Raw genomic sequence first — 23995 nt, 5'->3', positions numbered from 1 at the left:
TATAAATATATATTATATAATATATATATATATAGAATATATATATATATATAAGATATAGTTCCATCTTACCACTAGCTTCAAATCTTCCATCACACAATATACAATCCATGCTATATATATATATATATATATATATATATATATATATATATATATATATATATATATATATGAATAACTTGATCACGAAGTATATAAAACGTGATGCTATGTATAAATAAAGGTTTTTTTGCCACGAAGGAAAAAAAATGAAAAAACGAGTTGGCCGAGTACTTTCGGTCCTATTCGGACCCTTTACTGAGGCAGTAAAGGGTCCGAATAGGACCGAAAGTACTCGGCCAACTCGTTTTTTCATTTTTTTTCCTTCGTGGCAAAAAAACCTTTATATATATATATATATATATTATATATATATATATATATATATATAGTATATATATATATATTTATAGCATGGATTGGATATTAAATATTTGTAGCTTAATGATTATTTATGTATGTAAAAAATCACGGTGATGTTATGAAAAATTCATCTATGTATTCAAATACACATCATATAAATGTGTGTGCATCATACATAGGCTATATATAGAAATCTCAAAGATATTCTCTAACTCCATGTTCGTTTCTTGTTTATGGAGTCCTGGAAAAGCATCACGAAGAAAGTCTTCGTGATGCTGTTACTGTATACGACCTACAGGCACTATAATATCCGACATAAACAAACATGGAAATCACATGCCCAGGTGTATTCGCATTCCTCTCAAGATATAACAGAACGAAATACGTAACTTCAAAAAGTTTACATTCATCTTATTTTGCCTCCTTTAACTCTGCTTAGAAATTGAGATTATAACTCTCAATACTTGAAAGAACAACATACGTACATGCAAGCTGAAACTGCACCAACGCGCGACTTTTTATTTGATACATTCGTCTCTTGAATGAATTATATTCATCTAATTTGTCACCAAGGTGTGACGTTTTATTTCATACATTTGGCTCTTGAAGGAATTATTTTCATCAACTTTGTCACCAAGGTGTGACTTTTTATTTCTATGCCTCTCTCGAATGAATTTTCATCTAATTTGTCGCCAAGGTGTCTTCTTATTTGATATTTTTGTCTCTTGAAGGAATTATTTTGATTTAATTTGTCACCAAGGTGTGATTTTTATTGGATATATGTCTCTTGAATGAATTATTTTCAATTGTCACCAAAGTGTGACTTTTTATTTCTCTCTCTCGAATGAATTATTTTCATCTAATTTGTCCCCAAGGGATGACTTTTATTTCATATGTCTTGAATTAATTTACATCAAATTTGTTACCAAGGTGTGACTTATTTCATATATGTCTTTTGAAGGACTTATTTCCATCTAATTTACCACTTAGGTGTGACTTGGTTTTATATAAGTCTTCTGAGGGAATAATAAATTATTTTATATATATTTGTCCCTTGAATTATTTTCATTAACTTTTTCACCAAGGTGTGACTTTTTATTTCTACACCTCTCGAATGAATTATTTTCATCTAATTTGTCACTGAGGTGTTACTTTTTATTTCATATATTCGTCTTTTGAAGGAACTATTTTAATCTAATTTGTAACTAAGGTGTAACTCTTGGTTTCATATAGTTGTTTCCTGAAGGAATTTTTCTTATTAAATCTCATTGTATATATATTCCCCTTGAAAGAATTATTTTTGTAAACTTTTTATTTAATATACATATTTGTCTCCTGGAGGAATTACTTTTATAAAATCAACCTCAAGTTGTATTTCTTTATTACTGTAATGGTATACCTAAACGGTTCTCAACGAGGTCAACTCGGTATTTGGTGTAAATAATTCCCCATTTGTGTCCATTAACTCAGTGCTTGTTCTGACAAGCACAACTAGCTAGGATATGTACGGGATTAGACATCAAGTGTGTGCAGTTTCAAGCTGAGACAGGAGGAGTGGTAAAGAATAGAATAGATAATAAAATTTAGGCCAAGTGCTGGGACCTATGAGGTCATTCAGATGAAAAGGCAATCAACATTAAGAAGGATTTTACAGTGTAACAGGAGGAAAACCTCCCAGCTGTACTGTGAAAAAATGGTTAGAGAGGGTGGGAAGTCATATGGAAGAAAGAGAACATGAACGGGGTAAAGGGAATGAAAGAGGTTGCAGCAAAGGGCCGAAGGGATGTTGTAAAGACCCTTAAATAATGCCACCCTTAAGTAATGCCTGCAGTAGTGCGATGATGGCACTAAGCCCCCTGGAGTGCTCTCAGTTCACCTGTAGCTATTGCTCAGAGCAGAATTCCACTACAATTTTTTTCTTTTTGTGGAGGCTGACAGGGCCAGAGATAAGGGTGATAGGATGATCCAAGAGGGTAGGCCACAAATCAGACCGATTCGTGAGTTATGGGTTTGTGGTGGTCTTTTAACAATTCCAAAGGAGGTAGGTCTGAGCTTACCCTGGGCTCCCTCAACATGCAGCAGAGGAGACATGAATTACAACTCTTAGTCTTCACATCCCCTCTTTTTGCTCTTACCAAACTTCCAGGCTAGAGTCTGAGAGGCATGGAAAAAATGGTTGAGAAAGCATCCCGCCTGCGAGTAATTAAACAGGTTTTAGAGTAAAAATGATACGTACTTCTCAATTGTTAAATCAGCCTTTTTGTCACCACTGCCTCAACCTATCTCTGTAAAAAGAGCAGGGAGTTCAGCACCAACGAGTTACGCAACTGGAAACTGGTCTTGGTTGCACCCTAGCATGGAAATAAGGTCATGACTGGCATGGAGTTTCTTTAACATAAGGCTAACCCACAGGTTTGCACAGAATGGTGCTTCCTCCTGGCACCAATAGCCCATGGAACTTTGCTATGTCCTCCTATGAAGAGAAACTGGACTCCGTGAAGTCCATCAATGTGCTGAACCAGGGGTCCATCCACCAGGCAGAGTGGAGAGTAGCCATAGCAACCAATTCCATGGCTACTGATTCAGAGGAAGAAAAAGCAATTCTTTCCTCACAAATCACACAAGATTGAAAGGTCTGCCTACAAGGAACAAGTTACCTAATCCTCTGGCATGCTAGAGGAATCGGGAGACTCCTCAAAGACCTGCTGGGGGTATGCAAATTCTCCATATTAGCACCCAGAGACTCCACCTCTTCCAGAACCAAATGGACAGCCAAATGAGGGTTTGCTCTTTCTGGGGAGACCAAGGGTTTGGTTATCAACTAGTCTCCTCAAGATCAATGACCTTGTGAATGAACCCACTGACCTCACAGAAGTGCCTCTGAACCTCAGTCTGGTACAATTCCAATACGAAAGAACTCTCCAGTACCATAGATTCCATACCAGACTGGAAAGAGAAGCACACCATACTAGGAAATTCTCATTGAACCAGTAGGCTACTGACTCAGCATCCAAAGCAATGAGAAGTATCCCCAACCTGAAGACAAGGAACATGCCCAAGACCAATCAACATTCATATATATAAGACGCCCAGCCAGGAACACTAAACCAAGAAGAGCCAGTGCTGGGTATCAGGGATCAATCACTTGGAAACCCCTGATCCATAAATAGAACAATTCAATAAAGTGTTCTACTTTTGTAACATTAACCAGTCCAAATAGTTCTCAACTTTTCTTATGTTACTTCAAAACTACTTAAATTTCATAAATGGGACTATGAGAAAACAAAAACTATCAATAAGGTGCATTCACAAATACTGTACAAATACATTACAAGTTTATTAAGTATCACATAATACGATCTTGAAAGCAAAAGGAATCAGGATGTGCCTTTCAAGACTGATGGAGGTATAACTTGAAAATTCATGAGTATATTTCCCTTTGATTTTTTTATACATCTCTCTAAAAACTCATCTACACGGTGAGCTCGAAATAGTACTAAGTGTCGATTACTCTTGTATCCAAAGCTGATGCTAGTCAGGTTGTACCCTGGAGCCAAGCTGTTAAGATGAAAATAATAAATTAAAAATCATTAATAACCAATTGTCACTGCGTCACTAATTACACTGCCAAAACTATTCCAGCTTAGAAATGGATCGACAAAAGGAAACAAGCAAACATTCAACTATAAAAAATAATTACCACTTCTACCCAAATACAAAATGAGCAGCAAAACATTTTCATTATGACAAATATGATGTAAAGCAGCAGTATAATTGCAATGGCTCAGTATCTTGCCACATAGCACAGGATCAAGGCAAATTTAATCCTGCACTTGCTTTTTTATCAATACTTTCCATTTACAGGCCGGATGAATGGCCTACCCCAAAGTTGCTTTTCAATATGTGAAAGAACTGAAATGGTTATCTGCTTATATCCTACTGCTTCTTCATCAACCATTTAAATCTAATCTGTGAGTTAAAATAAATGTTACAACTTTAAGTAGGCTAAATGTAATAAAGATAAACAAAAGCAGTACTCACTCATGAATTAATTTTCTTTGTAACCCTGTGAGTTTTGAGGAGAATATCAGATCTTCATTCTCTGAATTGTCAATGAAGTCTTGGATTACTAAACGGGCCCGGTGGATAAACCTCTCGTCTGTTATCTTCTTCAGTGAGAGTTGTGGTTGAGGTTGCTGTCCTAGTACTTTTTTCTGTTTCTTTTTTTTTTTACCAGTACTAGGTGGCTCTTTTGGCTGCCCAACCTGTTCAACAGGCTCTTCTATCTCTTTACGTTTAAAGTGCCCAAAGCCAAAGCGACCAGCAACAAGGGATGATCTGAAAAGATGAGTGTTGAAGAGTTACCAGAAGTAAAAATTAAAAGGCCTAAAAAGAAAAATTTAAAATGGGAAAGATCAGCCACAATATAATTAGTTTCTAATATACACTAATTCATTTTCAACTAACCCAAACTTTAAGCAAGAACCCATGAAACAATTTACAAAAACCTTTTATAAGCCTACATAAATTCTCATAAAAACAATGAACAATTCATAAATGTTTATAAATATACATACATTAAAAAAACTTGGACAAATTCTCAAAAATAAAAAAGGAAAACTTCACTTATTCACAAAAGAAGCTTAATTTTTGCACTCATAAGTACAAAGAAACAACTCTTACAAACTCCCAAATAGGCAATGAAAACACATTTTATTAATTCTCACAAAATCCAAACTCTGCACAAATTATATAAAAAGCAAAGGAATAATACAGAATTCTCAAAAGAACCTGGTAAACACTTCCACCCACTGACCACCTAAAAACTATGGTTACTTTAATGCATAAAGTATCAAATTCTAATTAATGAATGCATGTGCTATCACTAATTTCACAAAATACAAGAAAAATGTTCACAAAACTCAGAAACCACCCAAAATCTTTCATTACACTCAAATTAAAATATAAAAAATCACAATTATTTAAAAAAAACTTTCATACTGACCACAAACTTTCATAATTTTTCACAAAACCAAAGCTAAAAACTTTCACAAATACCTCAAATACCACGAATTACATATATTCTTCCCATATTCTAAACAAGTAGAAAAATCTCTTTCAAATATTCCTTAAAAAATCAACACATTACTAGGTGAAAGGATAGTCTCTCACAAGACTGGCCAGCTGAATATCCACATGGTAATACCATGCTCCCAGTAACAACCATGAGCAGGGGAGCAATATCTCCTGTAATCTCCTATATAATCTGGCTTAGTTTTGCAAGATTGATAAGACCTAAGCCAGAGTATGATACACCTGAACTTAACGGTAGCACACTTTTAAAAGGCAGCTAGTATCTGGGTCAATAATACAAATATTTATGAGCTCAGATAATAGCTCCACTAACTCCCAACCCCTTGTTAGAAAAGAGTTGAGGGAGTAACACCTTGAGCCAAAACTCAAAGAGAGGAAGGCCTTATGTGAAATCTGTCAGGACAGCACATAGTACTTGTCCTGGCTGCTGCCTTGCAAAGGAAGAAGGGGAGAAGGGAGAGCCAGTTGCTCAGTTGTTCAACTTCCAGCCTTATGCTATCCAAATGCCTTTGGAAAGATTATTATTATTTTTTTTGTCTGATAGGGACTTGGGAGATTACAAAACCACAGGTCCCGAGTATAGCATAGGTCATAATTACTGTCTAAAAAGTTCACCGTACATCTAGTGACAAGCCAACAGCCTTGCCTTCGTAAGCTCTCACCTGGACACAACAAACTTCTTCCTCACAGGGCAAACTGTAAGTCTGCTTGATCACTGCATGAAGCCATAAGTAGAGGGTATTCCAAACACTATTCTTCTCCCTAATGGTACTACATAAAGACTGCAATACTCTAACCTCCTAAGAGGTCGAGTTCTTGTACACAGTGTCACAAAGCTCACACTTTTTATGAAAACATCACATCCAGCTCACTCCCAACAAATTCTTGGAAGGAATGGAGATTATCAAATCTCTTATCAGTGACTGTGTTTGCCATAAACTCATGAATAAGAACCAAAGGAATCCCAACTTTCTGAGAACCATATAAAATACAGAGGGTATGCAGCTTGTCACCACACTATATCAAGGCTATGGCTAACAGCAAATTTTGGGGGCAAGATCTGAATCTGAGGCCCCATTCAAGGGCTTTTCAATACTTTAATAGGCTGCGGAGAGTTTACACCACACTTTGGATGCACAAGCTAACAAGGTGGGGCACTGCAAAAGGAACAAATATGAGAATCAATGTTTGGGTGATAAATCTAGCACAAGCATAACATGCTTACACCTAGTACATCTACACTAGACTTGTATCAAACCTTACATTCCCAGAGCAGAAATGTACACACAAAATACGAGTGTCAGCAAAAGCTCAACAACCAGAAGTCAAAATTCTATGAACAACAGAACCATAGTGGAGACATGTCAACATGTCAACTCACAGGTAACTCTTGATAAAGTAAAGGTACAGAGACAAATGAGAGGCAGGTACGAGCCCCACCTTAGTCACTCCTTTAACCATCATTTTAACAAGCTCAATGACCAAATCTAGCTCAGAGCAAGAATACTCATATATAAAAGACAACGGTTTGTATATTTGTCAGAGAAGATAGCACCAAATACAGAAAGACAGGGCAAAATAAAAAAAAAATTACCAAATTAAATAAAACAATAACAAGGACAGACTATTCAGCATGAAAAAATTATGAAAATAAGCTGACAATTCCTAATATTGCCATGTTCACATGCACAAATTTGCTTAGAAAAAGTGAAAGAGCTGAAAAAGGAGTGTGTTTAGCCTTGATAATAAGGGAAAAACTGATAAGTTAATACTGTTTATTGACCACTTAAAATTGGGAGACTCTTATGGAATTGCGTACATTACTAAAGACGTGTGAGCAGTCAAGAGGATATCGATTCTTACAGGCAGATCCAAGCAGCTCATGAACAAACAAACACTCTTCTGTCTGGATGACAAATGACAATGTGTCTGAGGACATTTAAGACCAAGAACTGAGGCATTACATGCTTGTTGGAACTATGATAAAACAAATTATACTTGCAGCATGAACTGTGGGTATATTTTACTAACAGTATCATACATCTACCATCAAAAATGCTCCGATATTTACTTATGTTTTACTGAAATCCACCAAACATATGGAAACAATGCTTCAGCAAATACAAGATAATAAATACAACAATAAAAACCACCTGACATCTGTGTAAACTACCCATGGTGCTCTAAATATACAGTGGTACCTCGAGATACGAAAGGCTCAACTTACGAAAAACTCGAGATACGAAAGCTAACTAGAAAAATTTAACGGCTCTATATACGAAAATTGCTCAAGATACGAAAGGTTGTTGCTGTAGTCTGAGATTCGCCCGGACTACCGATAACAATTTTGAAACTCGCGCACTGCCAACTGAGTAGACTCGCCACCATCCTCCCGCTCTCCCATTGGTTCCTGATGCTAGTCACCGCCATGAGATCCTTCTCTCCTATTGGTCAACATCCCTCCCATCATGCATCTACGTACTAGTACGTAGCAGCGTTCTTCTTCAGCCATTGCTTCTTACCAGTGCTATTGTTATCGTACGCACGTGGAATTCGTTTGTTCACATATACGATTTCGTTTGTTAACGTAAATTCGTGTTAGTGATTTCGTTGTGCTACTTTATCGTGTTGTGTGAGAACCTAATTAGTATACGTACTACATTACTTAATTACGTACAGTACGTATAGTCATGGGTCCCAAGAAAGTTGCTGAAGTTCACAGAAAGAAGAGAATGCTTTCTATGCAGACAAAAATGGAGATAATAAAAAAGTATGAAGCTGGCTTGCGGTTGAGTGTGATCGTTAAGGAATACGGCCGAAATCCGTCGACGATAGGCACCATCCTTAAGCAGAAGGAAGCCATCAAAGCTGCTACACCTTTCAAGGGCGTGACTATTTTGTCCAACAAGAGGAGCCATGTGCATGATGAAATGGAAAGGCTGCGTCTTCTATGGATTGAGGACAAAGAAATCGATGGCGATACGATAACCGAGACGGCAATCTGCCAGAAGGCCAGCGCTATTTTTGGTGATTTGATTGCCCAAGCCGAAGACGACGGAGGAGAGGGGACATCGATGGCAACCCCAGAGTTCAAGGCTTCTCATGGGTGGTTCGAAAAATTCCGTAAACGGACTGGCATCCATTCGGTGGTGAAGAAATTGAAACTGTAAAATATGTAAAGTATAAAAACGTAAGAAAAAATGTAAAAATAAAAAAAGAAAAAAAAAATTTAGTTTTAAGTTTTTTGTAAAGTTAAGTGTTACAGTTTTGTTAATGTGTTTTGTAAAGTTTAGTGTGTTTTTCTGACATTTTTTTATGTGTTTCGTAAAGTTAAGTGTACGTATCTGCCGTTTGTCCTCCTCCTCTGTCGCCACTTTCGGAGATAGCCTCACTCGAAAGGTAAGCTTCCACATTTTACGTACAGTATTTCTTGTATACCATGTACACTAATACACTTTATTTACAAGTTAATTTGGATTTCGTTATTAAGTTAGGTATTGAATGGTCCAAATTGTTGTAGTATTTCATTGTTTATAGGTCAATTTAGCTTTATTATGAAATTTACTGGGGTGTTTTTGGAGGGCTTGGAACAGATTAGCCATTTTACATGTAAAATGTGGTCCAAGATACGAAAACTTCATGATACGAAGGGTGCCTCGGAACAGATTAATTTTTTATCTCGAGGTACTACTGTAATATGGAACTTTTTCTTGCACAGTATTAACAAAAACTCACCCACCTAATAGGTTCTATAATGCCTTCACCATCTTTACCAAGGCCACCACCATCCCAGCCCATCTTTTTCAACATCTTACTTCCAAAGGTATCGGGACCTGATGAAACAATTGCCATCATTCCTGGATGTTGCAATGGTTGGGATATTTCCTGTTGGCCAGCTTGAGCTTTATGCAACTGCCCATCTTCTATCTTAATACTTTTGCTTGGAACATTATTTGAAGACAGCTGACTTACTGGAGGTACGGCTGGGGCTATCAGATCTTTAAAGATATCTCGCAATGTAATCTCAGCTTGATGTGATCTATACTGTAGAGAGAGAACAATACATTCAGGCTGAGAAACCATAATTGTAAATTTTGAACTTAAAACAAACACTGGATACTAAAAATATTACATCATTCAACAATTATTAAAATACAATGTGGGGCTAAAATGGTCAAGAAAAATCCAGTCTCTCTAATCTCTTCTAAAAATGAAATGATCATAACAGGTAAGCGATTACGTCTAAGAAAACTTGGCCATACAGTAATTCAGTTCATTGGAACTACTAGGCAAATGGATGCCAAAAAAGCTAATAATATGAGATATTCTGCAACTTTAAAGAAAAAACTCTGGGTTTCAAACACAAAAATTTCACACTAAACAAAATTCTAAGGTTTACGGCACAGTCATGCTTAAAACCAAAGTTACAACTACGTATTCTGAAAACCAATTACTCACAAATGGAAAGATTAAACAAGGCAAATGAAACAATGGGCAGTCTGAATATGAATTGGAAATCAAACATACTGAATTTGCTTTTAAACGTTTCACATTTGGAGTATCAATAAAACTGTTCTGAAATACTTTCTCAAAATTAATCATTACTTCCTGAGGACTTTAAATCTAATTTCATCTCTCTCTATTTCACCAGGGTGCACTCCCATACACACATGAACACCACATATTTTAAAATTTTCATGTTACTAAAAATAAAGGAATATAATCATCTTCATCAATCCACTTCTTTTATCATTCTGATTTACACTGCTCTAAAGTCATTTAATGGGTAGTTTTACCTACATTTGTGAAAAAATATTCTTTCAAATTAAAACTTTGACAATCTGTAATACATAATGGTTCTTCAAGTTTGTAATTTCAAAAACAAAAGATGTGTACGTAAATTGCACTGTAACAGTTCTTATTCCACTTTACCTTCACAAAAATGAAAAAAAATGTAAGACATGGATAAAAGAAATCAATAAAAACCATTCACCAACCACTTGCTAGAAAAAAAAAAAAGAAAAGAAACAATCCAGACTGTTCGTAGACCAACCCAATAAAATATTGAAAACATTCATACCACCTTAAAGAAAAGCTGTGGTTCTGAACTTATTTCATGCATGATTTCAAATTTCCTCTCTTAGTTCTGCATCACATGTAATGTACATTAAATTTACTTGTGAACTCAAAAGACACTTTGCAAAAACAAATTACCATGATGTTTACAAAATTCTTTCCCTTAATGAAAAATCTTTAAACTATTTTTGTTTTTATTTTCCAAGATTCATGACACTCCTTCATTTAAGAGGGTTTGGGGGCAAACCAAATTAATTTTCTGTCCCTCTTACTTTTTACTTTGTCCTCTGCATTACAAAACTATCAATTACGTATACTTAAAAATTATTACCTTAACAGTGTAACAACGACGTGACATTATCTGAAGTGCCTGCTCTGCTGCTTTATTCTGGGCAGTCATTTTGTCAAACCCTGTGGCTGGTGGAAAGGTTTCTGGGACTCCCTTTATCAAGACAGAATATTCATGATCACACCTAAAATATAATGTGAATAAAAAAAAAATACCATAAGGAAAAGAAATCGCACCAAAAACTTTGGACTTATGAACACAAAGACTACCCTAATTACAAACATTCAGGGATATGAACAAATGTGATTGTAAATTAAAATTGTGTTTGGAGAGCTACCCTTTGCCATCCACAAGTTTGAATTTTGTTCTGCACACCTATTCTGCTTAATTGCAACTAATAAAGTATTTATAAAATATAGTAGTACTGTATGTGCAGTTTACAGTACTGTACATACAGTGGTCCCCCCGTATTCGCGGGGGATGCGTACCAGACCCCCCCGTGAATAGTTAGAACCCGCGAATGTTTGGAACCCCCATGAAAATGCTAAAAACAGCCTATTTTGTTAGTTAAAACTCAAGAAAAACCCACTAACAATTTTCATACTTGGTTTTTTAAAGTTTTATCACAAAAAGTGCATTTTATGATGAAATTCATCAAAAAAAACCAGGAATTTGTGGATATTTATCATAGAAAAATACCGCGAATGCGCGAATTTTCCGCGAATAATGCAGGGAAACGTTCCCCAGAGAAATCCGCGAATGTGTGAGTCCGCGAATCTGGAGAACGCGAATACGGGGGGTCTACTGTATTGTGTTTTAGGATGAACAAATGTACAGAGCTAAACTGACTTTACATATATCATACTATAGTGGCATAAGTGTGAAGACCAACTTACAAACAATTCAAGATACGAACAGCCATTCAGAACATGACCTGTTCATATGTAGGGTAATGTCTGTATATCTCTCATATTTTCATTAACTGTATTACTACTTTAAACTTTCAAACTGCAAACCAATTTTTTTCTGTCTCAGTAAGAATACAGTAAAATATTTTAACCCTCAAAAAGACATGAGCATAATATTCAAGACTTAAAAGTGCCCTCTTTGAAACTGTTACAATGATTAATTAATCATTGTCTGTCAACACCTCATATTGTACTTTAAATGTATCAACATGAGAAGCCTTTACTTTTGAAGACCCATTAAATGGCCTTCCTCTAAGGTCTATTCTTCCAGTCTATTTCTAATTGAATAATTTTCACTTTTATTATGTTTTAAAAGTTATTGCTTCCAACCTACATTTCTTTATTACTAGGCTCTTTTAGGAAAAAGTAAATTCAGACATACAGCACCGAATGGAAATATCTAAAAGGAAAAGGAATTTAATGGAAAAGATTAGAATAAATTCTCTTACTAGAAATTGAACTATGCATGAAAAAATGAGCCTCTCTTTTGGTTACTACCATCTGTACAAAAAGAAATAAAATAGTGCAAAAATTTAAAAAATATAGAAAACTGTATGTCCTCAAGTGATGGGATTTTAACGAAAAAAATAGTTTTGTTTGCGGTTGCTAGAACTTAAAATGATATTGTTAAGATACAATAAAGTTTGTTCATACTTACCTGGCAGATATATATATAGCTGTATTCTCTGAAGTCCGACAGAATTTCTAAAACTTACGACACACGTAGTGGGAGTTAGGGTGGTTAGTACCCATTCCCGCCGCTGGGAGGCGGGTATCAGGAACTATTCCCATTTTCTATCAGATTTCTATCTCCACTGTCTCCTGAGGGGAGGTGGGTGGGTACTAAAATTATATATATCTGCCAGGTAAGTATGAACAAACTTTATTGTATCTTAACAATATCATTTTGTTCATGAAACTTACCTGTCAGATATATATATAGCTGAATCCCACCTTTGGCGGTGGGAGAGACAGAAAAAAAGGATTTTAGAAAACATATAAATGTATATGATTGACATCTTGGTTCCTTACCTGTTAGCATAGCTGACTTCGTGATTACTGTCACCCAAGCCTGCTTCTGCTTCACTAGAGTTACCAACAAGGTAGTGACCTATGTAGTTGGTGCGCTCTAGATGATCTGTCAACGGGGACGGGACCACAATGTGACTAGACCATGACCATACTTCCGAGGGCAACGAGGCAAAAACCACCACCTAAGTTAGCCTAACAACAAACTCCCATATACCAAAGGCTAAAGGAAGGGACGACTGTACTCGGCAGCCGACCCTACAACCATAAAACATAACAAATATTAAAACTCACCTACCCTTTTCTATGGGAAAGGATGAGTGCTACCTCTGCCCCAAAATAGTGTCTGCGGCGACGTATGGTCCGAGAGAGTAACAGCTTTCATAGGTCGTTCTCACCTCCCGTAGGTAGTGCGAGGCGAACACTGAGTTACTCCTCCAAAAAGTAGCACTTAAAATGTCTTTAAGAGCCATGTTTTTCTGAAAGGCTATTGAGGTCGAAATAGCCCTTACTTCGTGCGCGTTAACTTTAAGTATCTTCAAGTCACTGTCTTTGCAAGAAGCGTGCGCCTCTTTAATGGTGTTTCTTAAAAAGAATGCCAGTGAATTCTTGGACATGGGCATGTTTGGTCTCTTGACCGAACACCATAAGTTCTCTGCAGAACCTCGGCAATCCTTCGTTCTACGAATATACTCTCTAAGAGCCCTAACAGGACACAGGACTCTTTCTGGCTCTTGACCAATGATCTTTGCCATACCCTTGATCTCGAATGTTCTAGGCCACGGATTGGAAGGGTTTTCGTTTTTGGCCAGAAACGACATATTCAAAGAGCAGACTGCATTATGCCCTTTGAAACCGACGTGTTTGCTGATAGCCTGTATTTCGCTAACTCTCTTCGCCGTTGCCAGAGCAGTTAGGAATACAGTTTCTTCGTCAAATCTCGTAGAGACGAAGATGAAAGAGGTTCAAAACGATTTGACATCAAATATTTTAGGACCACATCCAGGTTCCACGAAGGTAGCTTCGGTAGTGGTACCTTGGTCGTCTCGAAAGATCTCAATAGATCATGGAGATCCTTATTGTTAGCGAGGTCAAGACCTCTATGGCGAAAGACTACAGATAGAACGCTTCTGTAGCCTTTAATAGTTGACACTGCCAACTTTAGATCTTGTTTCAGATAAAGCAAGAAGTCGGCGATCTGGCTCACAGAGGTAGTGGTAGAGGAAACTCCTTTTCTCTTACACCAACTTCTAAAGGCTGCCCACTTCGATTGGTAAACCGCGATTGATGATGGTCTCCTCGCGGTGGCGATAGCTTTAGCCACTGATTTCGAAAAACCTCTCGTTCTGGCCACTTTTGGATAGTCTGAACGCAGTCAGACTCAGAGCGGAGAGGTTTTTGTGGTACCTCTCGAAGTGGGGCTGTTTGAGTAGATCTCTCCTTAACGGAAGAGATCTCGGATAAATCCACTAGGTAGAACATCACCTCTGTGAACCAGATCGCTGCGGGCCAAAAGGGGGCGATTAAGGTCAACCTCGTCCCCTCCGATGCTGCCAATTTTCTCATCACCTCCCCCAGGATCTTGAAGGGGGGGGAAAAGCGTAGAGATCCAGGCCCGTCCAATCCCATAGAAGGGCGTCTACTGCTACTGCTCCCGGATCGAGAACCGGGGAGCAATACAGAGGAAGTCTCGCCGTCCTTGATGTTGCGAAGATGTCCACTAAGGGGCATCCCCAAAGACCCCACAGTTCCTGGCATACTTCTTGATTGAGAGTCCACTCTGTCGGCAATAACTGTCCTTGTCGACTGAGGAGATCTGCCCGGACGTTCTCGACTCCGGCAATGAATCTTGTCAATATTGTGACTTCTCTCTCCTTCGCCCAAAGCAGGATCTCTTTTGCTAGAGAAAACAGGGAGCGAGAGTGTGTTCCTCCTTGTTTCTTCAAGTATGCCAGGGCGGTGTGGTGTTGTCCGAGTTGATCTGAACCACACGACGGGAGACTTTGTTCTGGAAGAACTGGAGCGCTAATTGAACCGCTGCCAGCTCTTTGAAGTTGATATGCCAGGTTACCTGTTCCCCTCTCCAGGTACCTGACACTTCCTCCTCCCCCCCTAGAGTTGCTCCCCACCCCGTGGATGACGCGTCGGAGAACAACACTAGGTCGGGGTTCTGAAGCTTGAGGGATACGCCCTCTGACAGCTTCCACGGATCGAGCCACCATCTTAGATGGTTCTTCACCTCTTCCGAGATGTTAACTTCATGTCGAAGTTGTCCTTTTCTGTCCAGCAGTCCGACAGAAAGAACTGAAGAGGTCGGAGGTGTAGCCTCCCCAGGGAAACAAACTTCTCCAGCGAGGAAATGGTCCCCAGCAGACTCATCCATTCCCTCACCGAGCATGAATCTTTCCCTAGAAAGGCTGACACTTTTTCTATGCCTTGTTGCTGACGTTCCTGGGACGGAAAAGCCCGAAAAGCCACTGAATCCATCTGAATCCCCAGATACACGATGGACTGTGTTGGGGTCAGATGTGACTTCTCGAAGTTCACCAGAAGTCCCAGGGACGCAGCTAAAGACAGAGTCGTCTTCAAATCCTTCAGGCACCGGGTCTGCGAGGAGGCTCGTATGAGCCAGTCGTCTAGATAGAGCGAGATTCTGATGTTGGAAAGATGGAGCCACCTCGCCACGTTCTTCATTAAGATGGTGAAGATAAAAGGGGCCGTACTCAGTCCGAAACAAAGAGCCCTGAATTGAAAGACCTTCCCTTTCAATACGAACCGAAGGTACTTCATCGATTGGGGATGTATCGGGACGTGAAAGTAGGCGTCCTGTAGGTCGAGTGATACCATCCAATCTCCAGGTCTTGGAAGGCCCCCAGAACTGACTGAGGTGTCTCCATCTTGAACCTCTGCTTCTCTATAAAGAGGTTTAGACGACTTACATCCAAGACGGGCCGCCACCCTCCCGATTGTTTCGGTACAAGAAACAATCTGTTGTAAAATCCTGGCGTTGCCAGGTCTAAAACCATGTTCCACTGCTCTTTTCTCGAGCATCTGCTCGAGCAGGTCGAAAAGAATCTTTCGCTTTGTTAGCGGATACGATGGGGACAAGTCCCTGGGAGTGGAAGTCAACGGGGGCGGCTTTATGAAAGGATCTTGTAACCCTTCTCTATGACGTCGAGAGACCAGGTGTCTGCCTCTCTTACTCTCCAGGCTTCTGCAAACAACTGCAGCCTGGCTCCTACCGGTGACTGAAGGCACGATCTCTCACTTCTTACCCCTAGACTTGGAAGGGGCTCTACCTCTAGGAAGGCTTCTTCCTCGAGGAGACGATCTAGCGGAAGTCCCTCCACGAAAGGGCTTCTGCTTTCTAAACTGTTGCGTTCCAGACGATGTTGAAGGGCCAGCCGGACGTCTCGAAGACTGAGCCAACAGGTCTTGTGTGGCTTTCTCCTGCAGACTCACTGCCAGATCCTTCACCATAGCTTGGGGGAAGAGATGACTCGAGAAGGGAGCATACAAAAGTTCTGTCCTCTGAGCGGGAGAGACAGACTTAGCCGCGAAAGTTGCAATAAAGCGACCTTTTCTTAAGAACCCCTGCTGAAAAATGAGAGGCTAACTCCTCTGAGCCATCCCTGACGGCCTTGTCCATGCATGACAATACACTGGACAGCTCCCCCAAGCTGATCGAGTCTGGCTTACGAGATTGGTTGTCTAAGGCTCCAAGACACCAGTCTAAAAAGTTGAAAACTTCTAAGGACCTAAAAAGTCCCTTCAAAAGATGGTCCAGTTCGGAAATCGTCCAAGAAACCTTAGCCGATGCTAAAAGGGCCCTCCTTGAGGCATCCACCCCGCTGGCGAAATCACCTTGAGCCGACGTAGGAACCTTCAATCCTAATTCCTCGCCTGTCTCATACCACATCCCTGCCTTACCGCTAAGTCTAGACGGAGGCAGGGCGAAAGTAGTTCTTCCTTTTGCTTTCCTAGACTCCATCCAGGCGTTTACCTTCCGGAAAGCTCTTTTCGTAGATAACGACGTCTTCATCTTCACGAAACCTGGAGACTTACTTGTCTTCGACGACGAAAACTGAGAAGGAGGAGAAGGAGGAGCAGCTGGCTGAAAAGTATCGCCAAACGAATCACGAAGTAGTCGTGCCAAAACTTGATAATCTGACGAGGCAGACGTAGCAGGTTGATCATCATCAACATCCTCCGAAGAACCGCTAAGTTCTCCTTCTTCCCTACCCGAGTGCAAGTCCGAAGGAAGAGGCAGAAGTCCTTTAGCTCCAAGTCTCCTATCTGAACGATGAAAAGAAGACGAGGGTAACGGATCCTTAACAGTAACAGGATCAGGAGTACCTATAAGAGGCGAACGTGCCAAAGGCTCGGGAACCACATCCGAGTGACAGCGAACTTCCACATTCGCGTCCACAGAGGTCTTACTAGAACGTCTACGAGCGTCCATCTGAGCGTCCAATGTAGCGTTCTCTCGAGCGTCCAAATCAGCGTCCAACCGAGCGTCCAACGGAGCGTCCATCAAAGAGACTCTTCTACCGTCCCGCGAAGCGTCCTTCCGAACGTCCAGCAAAGAAACTTGATCCACTGCCCGACTAACATAACGTTGAGCGTCAACACTGACATGTCGAAGAGGTGCAGAGCGCAAATCGTCGTCAGCAGAAGCGTCGAAGTCGGAACGCCGAGCGTCCTCTCTACGGGAAGGGAGAGGAGCATGCAGAGAACTCTCTCTAACTTGGCGTCTAACGTCACCTCTAGATGAACCCTGGGGAGCAAAACGACGTCTAGAGGGCGAAATATCAGAAGACGGGGACGAAAAAGGAGCCATTGGAGAAGACTGCTTAGATCTCTTGATAGGCAGTCTATCGTCTTTCCTTCGACGCGGGACCGTCTCCTTCTGTTTCAGTAAAGCGTCCAGTTGCCGCTGCATCGCAATGATGATCTCCGTCTGAGATGTCTCCTTACGCGGAGACGAGCTGCGCTTGCGAGAAGGAGAGGGGCGAGGGGACGCCTTCTTCCTTCTCCCAAGAACAGCCTTGGCTCTAGAGCGACTGGGGCGCTCGAGGGCGTCATCGTCGGATGACGTCCTATACTTCTTCTGGGGCGGAAAGGCTACGCTTTCCGGAGAAGAATGCCACTCAGACATAGCATGACGTGAAGCGTCCAGCTCTTGAAGAGTCCTCTTCAGAGGTCGCGAATCCGATCGAGATTCCAACCCCTTGCGCGGGGAGGACGCGTCGGAAGACGAGAAACAATCCTTAAGGATACGTGCTCGAGCACGCTCCTTAGCAGCCTGGGAAGCGTCCACAGGAACTGCTGAAGGACGCCAGATCGGTGGGGGTTCCCCGTAACCCTCCTTCGGCCTTCGACATGCCCTCTCCCTGAGTCCTGGGAGTCCGGCAGAGGTCCCAGCCTAGAGGCGCTATAGGGCCGATCTGACGCCCCCTCCACTTCACTAGGGGCACTATCACTGCACTTATTTGCCTGTTTTCAAGGGCCAGCACTAGATTCAAGCGTCTTCAATGAATCTAGAATAAGCGAAAGGGCATTACCCTCCGCAGACACCACTCGAGGGCCCGAAGGCAACACTACAGGGTTAGGAGACACAAATTCTAAAGGAGGGTTAGAAGGGGATACATTAATACCCTGTCTGCTACCCGACTTACTCCTGGAGGAAGACCTCCTAATCCTATCACGTTCTAACTTCTTAACGTAGGATTCATACGTCTTCCATTGCAAATCATCTAAGCTTTCACACTCATTACAGCGCAAATCAAATCTACACTCTTGCCCCCTACACCCTTTACACAATGTGTGAGGATTAACCAAGGCTTTTGGAAGCCTAACCTTGCATTCCACTTTCGAGCACACCCTGGCGCTAGCAGAACTACATCCAGACATTTTTAAGGGAAAAATCTAAGCCAAAATCAATAAACAGTCCAAATCACGTATGCCAAGCTATCGATCCAATCAAAAAACCAAAAAGTCAAGAGGATACTCAAGCAATATGAAAAGTTTTCCAAAATCCTGAGGCGGAGGTGTGTAAACAGGTGTTTACGACACCGGCGACAGAAGAAATCTGATAGAAAATGGGAATAGTTCCTGATACCCGCCTCCCAGCGGCGGGAATGGGTACTAACCACCCTAACTCCCACTACGTGTGTCGTAAGTTTTAGAAATTCTGTCGGACTTCAGAGAATACAGCTATATATATATCTGACAGGTAAGTTTCATGAACAAAACTTTAATTAAGCAAATATTTCAATATTTGTACATACATTTGCTGGGTCTTATTCAAATAGAAATCCACTTCATAATCTGAGAAACTGGCAGAATCCATTAATGTTAGGTAAAATGGTATCACATATTTATGCTGATAAGTTCTATCAAGTATGAGAAACTCAGCATATGGGTCATCCTCTTCAGGCTCATGTTTTGCCATTTCCTGTAATAAAAAGGCAGAAAAAAATTTATTGTTAATAAATACTGTAGTACGACAAGGTTTGCTACTGTAAGAAAAAGAAAATGCTATATTATAGTTGAGTTGAGCATAGAATTTAGGCCAAAGGCCTAGCACTGGGACCTATGAGGTTATTCAGCGCTGAAATGGAAATTAACAATAAAAGGTTTGAAAGGTGTAACAGGAAGAAAACCTCGCAGTTGCATTCTGAATCAAGTGTTAGAAGAGGGTGGAAAGTAAGATGAAGAAAGAGAATATGAAAGGAGGTAGAGTAAAAGGAGCGAAAGTGGTTGCAGCTAGGGGTGGAAGGCGTGCTGCAAAGAACCTCAAGTAATGCCTGTAGTGCAGCTATATTATAGTAATTCTTTTTTTTTTATAGGAAAGACCTAATGTAGTCTCATAGGATTTCGTAACTTAAGTTTTTAAAATAGATTGGTTTTTCCTAAGCATATACATACCACAGCCTTCCATGTAAAGGTTTTCCAAAACACGAGCTGGAATCAGTAAATGAAACTTCATAACATGGCAGTTAACTGGTGGTATGTGGGTGAGTAATTGCTTCACCAAGCACTTTTTCTTCAAAGACAGGGGGATGGCCAAGGTGGAATTATGATAAAAGGCTCTGGTTTGTAAGAAAATACAAATTACTTTTTAAAATTTGTTTGTTCCTACGGAAAAACAAGCCATCGCCTCTTATGTAGGAGACTCGCTCCTTACACAGAGGTGGTCTTTCAACTGACAGCCAAGTTGAATGCTGTATTCACCCAGAAAAGTCATGTTCCCAGTCACAACTGAGTAATGATGGTTTGAGAAACTAATTGCCTGGCATTGGGATGCCAGAGCAACAGGACCCTAAACCTGTGCAAGAAGTTCTGGATTCTCACTCATATTGAAAAACCTAAAAGCTAAACTCTATTAAATTGTAATTGATGGGTTCCCCTTTCTTAAAAGGGAGAGCGAAGAAAGTTGCACTTCAAAAGTTATAAGCTGAAGCTCTAAGACAGAGCACTTAACTGTGTAGCTACCAGTGTCAGCTTGATCCAGAATGTACTCGGCACAAGCTACTGCTCTGCATAGGGAGGAAAATAACGAAAAGGAAAAGGGGGGGAAAGTTCCTCCAGCCATCTAATCCCAACCTTATGCTCTCATAAAGGCACTTGGGTGGCTACAGGTTATGTAGTCACCTAAGTACCTTTCTGACTACACAACCTGATGAGCAACCACTATTGATACCTAGGAAGACATACCCAGTGACTCGAAGGCAACATTACATGGGTGGAATGAGGTAAAGGTGATCTTGTATCTGAACAAGACAGAATAGGCCATGAAACTTGTCAATACTCTCTGCTACCCCTCAGGCTAGTAGGAGGACAGTTTTGAGTGCAAGATCTCAACCAAATGCCTCTCCCAAGGGCTCACTTGTCAACTGAGCTAGGCTAAGGAGGATGAAAGTCACATGCCACTCAAAGGCCTAGGTACCTGGGGAAGACACACTTGTTGGAAGCAATTATGTACTGTAGTAGACTGAACAGCCTCCAAAGTTGTAAATCCTTTGGCTGATTTTTGTTAAATAATTTAAAGGAAAATATGCATAGAATTTCCAAAGAAATAGTAAACTGTCAAGTGTAAGAAACTGATGCAGTAGCTTGAGGAACTTGTTCCCAACTCACAGTATAATATAATTCATAATTTTTTGGCATCCAGAGTAAAGAAGTGTGACTTGAAAGGTTGTCAAAGTCTCTTGATGCCTGACTAAGAGTTGGCATAGTTATGGGAAGTGTAACGGGAGTTCCAACTACATGCTGGACATAGCATACCGACCTCTTTCTCACTCTCTGCATCTATGTACACTGGATTCCTGAGGTCGTTCAGATCTAAGCATAAGAATGCCACATGATGAATGTCATAAACAGACATGGAATCCCAAGCCTGAGATCTATAGCTTTGAGTCCAGAATATCTTATCCCATGATTCCTAGGCCTTTGAGGCTTACTGTTCTAGCAGGTAGGTATGCTTGGGGGAGTACCAGTCTGTGGATAGCATAGTTATAGCCTTTCAAGCACTTATGATTGCAAGGGTGCAGTGAGTAAGGAATTGATGTTATCAAATGTCTCATTATTATGATTGAAAGTTTTGCCTCCTTAGAACCTGCTCAAGTGAAATTGAAAATAGTTATTCATTTAAAGGTAATAACAAAATCATATTCGACTTCCATATTTTCCTTACAAAACTAATTTATTTTCATAAAAACAAAGCAAGGTCAGCGAGGGCATTTGAAAGGTCAACTTAACCAAAAACACCAGTGGTCACATCAAGCATCCATTGTTACTGGACAGTAGATAGCCGAAGGGATAGCCAAAGCGGAATAAATCTCCCCACTGCCAGCAACTTTACTTCCAGGCCAAGTAAACTGTTTTTATCATATTAAAATATTTCATATTAAAGAACAACACAGGGGCCTTGTAATTAATGGTACAATTTTTTCTTTTAAATACGTAGTTTATTTAACCTGCAGAAGCGATGAAAAATACAGTAACATAACCCATAGTTAACTGTTAAAATACAATAAAGGCAATAATCAAATGGCTTGAAAAGCCATTCCTGCCAAACCACCCACAAATTTTAAGAAAATCAAAGCGTTCAACACATTATGGTATCATTATATGTAAGAACCATGATTATTATTTTCAAAAAGCACTCAGAGAAAAATCATTAAGAATAATAAAAATTAACTCGGCATTATTTCTTTAGAAAACAAAGTACAGTAAATGACAGACCTCAGGCAAAGCCATAAACATGGGATTAACCTCAAGAATAATTTATAAGGATAAATAAATCTGGTAGTATGTACTGTATTCTTTTTTCATGGCCCCATCCTAGCAATCTCAGAGGGGGGATCTACGATATTTCCTCTGCTTTAAGTGGTGCAGAGGAGTCCTATTGGAGGATGAAGCACCAGTTGATGGACTGGCACGAGCACATAGAGGAGAGAATGACTACTAGTAGCAAGGATAACTTACACAAGGCTGCATGAAAGGAGGGGCAAGCCTTTTGAGATCCTTGCTCTCCCTCATTGCCCCCATGATGGAATGGAGCTTTACAGAAAGTTCCTCAAGTCAGCACACCAAGGTAGCTAGTAGCAGGATTTGGCAACAATTTAGTTTGGCTTCTAATTGCTGTCACATCTGGCAGGATTTCCTGAACTCGCTGGAAGTTCAAGATGATGGAAGCTACCCACCAGAAAAGCTGCAAGTCAGATGATTTTGCAACCACTGAAGTGGGAGAGTCATGGCACAGTACATATTCCAACAAGGTTTCCATGGTGTTCCTTGTGACAGACCAAAATAGGTATAATTTGTAAGAGATAACTTGTTAATGACAAGAAAAGGGTCTCATATTGAGTGTCTAAAAATCACTACTTTACATAATCATAATTTCATGTTGAAATTAAGTAGTAGTATAGTGTCTAAACAACTTATATTTCCAGTTAAGTAAAATAATTGGAATCTATTTGACACTTTATGTTAAAAAAAAAAAAAAAAAAAAAAAAAAAAGGTCCTTTACGGGGTTAAAAGACAGTAAATAGCCTAGTAGTATCTCTGTAACAGAAAATCTACAATAGATTTGAGCACGAGTTTCATACTAGCCTAATAATTATGTTGAAGGAGAATTGAGATCTCAGCAAAAAATAAGTACTAAAACGGAACTGCTACTGCACCCCTAGCTATGGCTCTGTAACTACAAGACTACATGTAGGCTAAATGAGACCAACATTGAGAACCAGTCCCTTGCCATGAATGTACAAACATAGGAAAAAGTCTGTAAACAACATACATATCAACAAAGGTGATGAAAAACATAAGAGAAAGGACAGCACACGGCCATATCCTGATCGGCCGCGGGCAGCCTTGGTAGTCTTCGGTTTTACCATAACAACTTCGACATCAAATAACCGCCAAAAGAGAAATATCTACAAAATTCTGCAAAACTAAACCCATCTAGCCTAAAGTGACCTCTATGTAAAACCTAGCTTAAGACAACCTGGACATACTAAAGGGTAAGCCTTCTGAGACACATCAGGCCTCTAGTTACACTCATTCTACCTAGCTATTTCCACACAGAAGCTGTAAATTAGGATACCAAACATACCTTAAGCCTAAGAGAAGTATTAACGGTCTGTTTTTCAAATTAAAGAAAATTTAACAGTCGGACGTCTATACAGTGTCTGAATTAGGGTCCGCAAGGCTGTTGAATGTTGATAAACAAATGGTGAGTAGCGAAGTTTGTTGAGGGCAATGCTTTTCCCTTGGACGTTCGAAACACAAACTCACTGATGTACGTTGATTTGCCTTTAATTGTGGATGAATGAGTTTACTATATGATATGTTTGTATTATTCATATTTTTTCGTTTTTACTACACAGCAAAGGAATAAACAAATACCATAATATCTCTACAATGCATTGCGACTGACCTAATGCAGGGAACCGAACACCGCTCTGTCAAGATCGGTCGGGGCCGGCCGGTGCTGTACATTATAGGTATTAATTATATTAATAAGGTCGGTAGTTCATTTCTTTATGTGTTTAATACACTATGAAAAATAACTGGATATTACAAATTGAAAGTCAAGCGAGAGAGCATTTTGAACATTGCTCACTGA

At 39.9% G+C, this 23995-nt stretch overlaps 1 protein-coding gene across 1 annotated transcript; it reads right to left on the bottom strand.

The window, feature by feature from the left end:
* Positions 1-3725: 3725 nt before the first annotated feature.
* On the bottom strand, positions 3726-23644 carry LOC135203128 (uncharacterized). The gene is made up of 6 exons (XM_064232772.1): positions 23483-23644; positions 19152-19318; positions 10907-11048; positions 9239-9543; positions 4447-4743; positions 3726-3963 (listed from the first exon to the last, which is right to left on the bottom strand). Exons 2-6 carry the CDS (start codon positions 19313-19315, stop codon positions 3783-3785), a joined length of 1089 nt encoding a protein of 362 aa, XP_064088842.1. The 5' UTR covers positions 19316-19318; positions 23483-23644; the 3' UTR covers positions 3726-3782.
* Between the last annotated feature and the right edge of the window lie 351 nt (positions 23645-23995).

The sequence above is a fragment of the Macrobrachium nipponense genome, chromosome 33, assembly GCF_015104395.2.
Source record: "Macrobrachium nipponense isolate FS-2020 chromosome 33, ASM1510439v2, whole genome shotgun sequence".
NCBI classification, from domain to species: domain Eukaryota; kingdom Metazoa; phylum Arthropoda; class Malacostraca; order Decapoda; family Palaemonidae; genus Macrobrachium; species Macrobrachium nipponense.
This window is presented reverse-complemented; position numbering and strand designations above follow the sequence as displayed.

Bases quoted from the DNA above. Each gene is read 5' to 3' on its own strand.
- LOC135203128 (XM_064232772.1), bottom strand. From the start codon at position 19,315: ATGGCAAAACATGAGCCTGAAGAGGATGACCCATATGCTGAGTTTCTC. The intron at 9,544-10,906 runs GTAATAATTTTT...CTCTCTCTACAG, and splicing joins GTCGTTGTTACACTGTTAAG to TATAGATCACATCAAGCTGA. The intron at 4,744-9,238 runs GTGGGTGAGTTT...TCATCTTTTCAG, and splicing joins GGCATTATAGAACCTATTAG to ATCATCCCTTGTTGCTGGTC.